We start from the raw sequence: 4954 nt of genomic DNA, 5'->3' as shown, positions 1-4954 counted from the left end.
CCTTGAAGGACAGGCACTACCACACCTCCCTTCTCTTCCTGCTGTTGCTTGTGCACTTCATCCCATAACATGACAGTCCCAGTTGATTTCACAACAAGATCCTGGTAGACCCATCTGATTCCCTACATCCCATGCAACATCATCCCTCACAACCTCACATACCACAACACTCAGCAGGCAAAACCAGCATCCTGCCAATGTCATCACACAAAACAAGGCAGCCCCAGCAAACCACACTGCAGATACCTTCTGCCATCTCCATGAAAGCCCTGAGAACTTGACACCCGGCACAGTCTCACTGCTCTGTGCACCAGCCTCACTCAGCTGGACCTGGACGTTCTCCACCAGCACAGCCCAGACGGAGAGATGCAGTGATGTGCCCAGCCTGGGGAAGCTGACACAGCAGAGATGGCAGATCTCAATGGGAGGGGCTGTCCAGTGCTGGCAGGGTATGGAAAACTGCTTTGGGGTCACATGCCAAGTTATCCTAATTGAGAATGAAACAATTAAAAATGCTTTTGCCACAGAAAAGTGTTGATGAGCAGAGGGACAGCTCAGGAGTGACATTATTATAACAAAACTTTATAGTAAACCAAATAAAAGTAGTCTGGAGAGATGAACAAAATCTGCCTGTACCTAATGCAATTTATACAGGGCTGCTTTTCAGGTTGGAAGGGACCCTGCCATGGTGGGGTAGAAGGCTCAGACCATTTCCCTCCATAGCAGCTGTTTCTCAGAGCATTCTTCTCCAGCTCTTAATGACATCAACATACTGATGTTAACAGAGTAATCCAAATCTACACCTCGATGATGTCAATTTAGATCAGCATCGCATACAAGTAAGAAAATGGGACTCAGATAAAGAATTGTTCACAGAATCACAGAATATTTTGAGTTGGAAGGGACCAACAGAGATCACTGAGTCCAACTCCTGGCCCTGCACAGGACCATCCCCAAGAGTCACACCCTGTGCCTGAGAGTATCACCCAAACACTTCTTGAACTCTGTAGGGCTTGGTGCTGTGAACACTTTCCTGGGGAGCCTGTTCACTGCCCAACCACTCTCTGGGTAAAAAACGTTTTTCTAATGTCCAAACTACACCTGCCCTGACACTTGGGTCCTGTCACTTATCCCCACAGAGAAGACACTGTGCCTGCCTCCCCTCTTCCCCTCACAAGGCAGTTGTCACTGCCATGAGGTCTCCCCTCAGTCTCTTCTCCAGCTGAACAGAGGAGTGACCTCAGCTTCTCATAAAGCTTCCCCTCAAGGCCCTTCATCAACCTCCTGGAATTCTCTAATGGCTTAATATCTTTCTTATATTGTGGTGCCCAAAACTGTTCTCCAATATTGCATGTGAGGCATTTCTCCCCCTCTCTGAGTGAGGCCTATTGGTGAACAAGGGACAGAAGAACCCAAACCTTGAAGCCTGACAGGGATCAAACAAGGGTCACTCACAGAATCACAACACTGATCTCTGCACAAAAACATCTCCGCGACGAAGAGACAGAAGAACCCAGATTCTAAATCCTCACAGAGATCAAAATACGTCCCCCACAAAATCACAACACGACTCACTGCAAAAAACCTCTCCACTCTTTGTGTCACTCAACACAGCCCTCCTGAACCAACATTCAAATACTGCAGAGTGACACTGACACCAGGTAAGGGGACACCCAGCACATTTACATCCCTGCACCTGCCCTGCTCTCAAGGGGAGCGGCACCACAATCCCCCCCACCAGCAGCTCTATAAAGCTCCTCTATCCAGACGGGACACTCAGGGAACAGCAGCCGCTGACCTGCCCTTGGCATTGGTGCAACAGCTCCCTTGTCCAGCACAGCACCGCTCCCAACTCCCAGGATGGAAGCTTGTCTCTCACAGGAGATATACAATATCACCTCACGTGGTTCCTCAGCTCTGGCCATCATCACCTTTGAGGCCTTTGCTGGCATGTGGATAAATGCTTTCATTGTTTCTGTGATTTGCATGACCTGGGTGAGAAAGAAAACCTTGAACTCTAACGAGAAGATTTTGCTATTATTGGGATTCTCCAGGTTTTGGTGTTTGTGCATCTCATGGGTATATTTCTTTCTCTCAGTAATTTATCCCCTCTCCCTTCATGTTCACCCCATATTTCAACTACGTAAGAGTACTGAGAACTTTCTTGATTGTTCCAACTTCTGTGTTTCAGCCTGTCTTTGTGTCTTTTATTGTATAAAAATTGCCAATTTCAGGAACAGCTTCTTCATCTACCTGAAAGTAAAAGTTGACAGGATGGTGCCCTGGCTCTTGCTGGGGTCAGTGTTTTTCTCCCCGGTTATCGGAGCCGCTGTCTACAACGTCGCTGACAAAGCCCTCTGTAAAATCCTCAATGTGACCAGCCAAGAATGTATTGGGAAAGCAAGGATCAGAAGAGAGGAACATTTTCTCCCCTTTTGTTTTATCATTGGCTTTGGATTTGCCACTCCATTCACAGTAGTCATCTTTTCTGCCCTTCTGCTTCTCTTTTCCCTCTGGAGACACAAACGCAACATGCAGACAAACTCCATGAAGGACCTCAGCATGGATGCCCACATCAAAGCCATGAAATGCATTCTCTCCTTTTTCATAATCTACAGCATGAACTTTGTATTTTTTGTCTTGACACTGACTTCTGCAATTAAGAGGCAAAATCACCTGAAGTTTCTTTTTTATGTATCTCAGAATGCTTTTCCGAGTTTTCATTCCCTTATTGTAATTTTCAGCAATCCCAATCTGAAAAAGACACTGCTAAAGATTCTATCCTATATGAAATGCAAGTTTTGCGTGAAGTAGACACTGGAACAAAAGCTGGATTGTTTGCAAAATGTGACTACTTCTTTAGAGCAAACATGTCAATTAACTTCCAGGGCAACTCTCCAGCCAGCGTAGATGATCCAGATGTTCAGAATACATCCTTCAAAGTCTTTCAACTAATATTGTTGTGATTTAAATCTATTATTATTCTCATTTACTTTAGATGGTTTTCAGAGCAAAGTTACTGTCAACAGCAAAGTCATTTTGACTTTGTATACATTGACTGGCTGCAAAAGGGCAGTAACAATAGTGCAAACCTGCAACAAATGCTTCTTGATCTGCTGATTGAAATGACTGAACTAAAGAACAGGTTTCTGTCTGTTTTAGTTGACATTTCTTGCTGCTGTGGCCCTGTTCTCGTGGAAGATGAGGAGCTGTATCACTGTCTGGCAGGGGTTGATAACTGATGTGTGAATGTGTTGATCCCTGTCAGTCTCCAGAGCTGTCACTGACACACAAGCAGCGATGCAGGAATGGCCGTGGGGTGCACAGTTGGGTGCAGAGCCCACTTCCCACACCAGCCCTGAGTGTCCTCTCTGCCCCACTTCCTGCAAGAACAGGATTGCCCCACTCTGTGGGACTGCTCTCCTGCTCTGCTTTTGCTTGTTTGTGTGCATTGAGCAGCGTGGAATAAATTCCTGCTGTCAACTGGCAGTGACCCACGGGCAGATGTACGGGGTGCTCGGGCCAGGTGCTGGCTGCTGGGGATCCGTGGGGGTCTCAGTGAGGCAAGGGCAGGGCTGCCCTGTGCCAGGGAAAGCCACTTCAAGGCGTTTTTCCAAAGGACCCCCGCAGGACACAGCTGAGCCCATCAGCAAACGCTCCAGGCTCTTCTGGATGGATAGACTGAAGAACAGGCAAGAGCAGGCCTGGCAGTGTGGAGGGAGGAAAATTGTGAGAACCAGCCCTGCAGCAAACAGGGACAGGGAAGGACAGAGAGGGGTTGCTTCATATGCTGCAGAAGGGATTCCCCTACAGCCCATGGAGAGGACTATGGTGAGCCAGCCCTGCTCCTTGCACCCCATGGAAGTCCATGGTGGAAAAGAGATCCACCTTCAGCCCTTGGATGGTCCCACACAGAGCAGGTGGGGTGGGTGAATGATTGCAGCTCATGGAGATCTAGTAGATAATGGAGAGCTCACACTGGAGCCAGTTTATCCTGATGGACTGCAGCCTGTGGAAGAGACCTACACTTGAGCAGGGGAAGAGCGCGAGGAAGGACTGAAGCAAACAACTTATGTTCTCACTGTCACCCCCATTGCCCATCCCATTGTGCTGCTGGGAGGGATGAGGAGGTAGAGAATCTGAGAATGAGTTGAGGCTCAGATGATTGGAGGGTGGAGACCAGGTGTTCTAGTTTTGTGTTTATTCCTCTTCCTCCTACTCTCTTCTCAATAGGCAATAAATTCAGTTGATTTTCCCCAAGTCGAGTCTGTTTTGTCCCTTTTCCAAATACAGTCTCTAACACTGCCTTGCTACCAAACCATCTCTTTAAACAGCAATCCCCAAAAACTACCAAATAAGTAGCTAATGCCACTTTAGAACATTCCAGCCTTTCTTCTGTGTCTAAAGAGGATTTGGGGTTGAATTAACATTTCTATAAAAAGTTCATAACACCTGCCCAGAGGAGATTTTTTTCTCTTTAGCAGGATTATATTCTGGAACAATTGGGGCCTTCTGACCATTGAAGTTGAGTTATGGATTGAATGGATTCACCCAGAGGAAATGGGGCATCTAAGAGCCTAAGTAGTTATCGAACCCAGGCTAACCATCAGGGATTTTCTACAGTAAAGGAGAACAACAAGGATTGTGTAGAGGGAAAGGGTTTGTCCATGTCTCTCAGATCTCACATACACGTGTCCCCTCACATGCAGAAACAGAGAGGTCAGATGCCATTTAAGGTGCACAAGGGCATCCAAAATATGCACAAGGGTAGATTAGATACAAAGTCTGGGAGATTCCTTCCCCTTCTTGAGTGGTGCTGGAGGGGATAGACTTGAGTTAAAACCAAACCCTTGCACTTCAAGGACATGAGCCACACATTCCCTTCATTGAAAACCCAGCATTTGAGACTCTGATTTATACCCTTATATTCTTTCTAAATTGTCAGATTCCCCAG

General features: G+C 46.9%; 1 protein-coding gene across 1 annotated transcript; it reads left to right on the top strand.

Annotated features, from left to right (window-relative positions):
- Positions 1-1854: 1854 nt before the first annotated feature.
- Positions 1855-2814, top strand: LOC114065046 (taste receptor type 2 member 40-like). The gene has a single exon (XM_027898629.1). The coding sequence runs from the start codon at positions 1861-1863 to the stop codon at positions 2812-2814; it is 954 nt and encodes a 317-aa protein (XP_027754430.1). The 5' UTR covers positions 1855-1860.
- Positions 2815-4954: the final 2140 nt, after the last annotated feature.

The sequence above is a fragment of the Empidonax traillii genome, unplaced genomic scaffold, assembly GCF_003031625.1.
Source record: "Empidonax traillii isolate 1590-97213 ecotype Southwest subspecies unplaced genomic scaffold, ASM303162v1 scaffold609:size479882, whole genome shotgun sequence".
In the NCBI taxonomy this organism is placed as follows: domain Eukaryota; kingdom Metazoa; phylum Chordata; class Aves; order Passeriformes; family Tyrannidae; genus Empidonax; species Empidonax traillii.
The sequence above is the reverse complement of the archived record's forward strand: the minus strand, read 5'-3'. Positions and strand labels throughout refer to the sequence as shown.

What these genes read in the sequence shown, in the direction of transcription:
- LOC114065046 (XM_027898629.1), top strand. Translation starts at nt 1,861, where the DNA reads ATGGAAGCTTGTCTCTCACAGGAGATATACAATATCACCTCACGTGGT.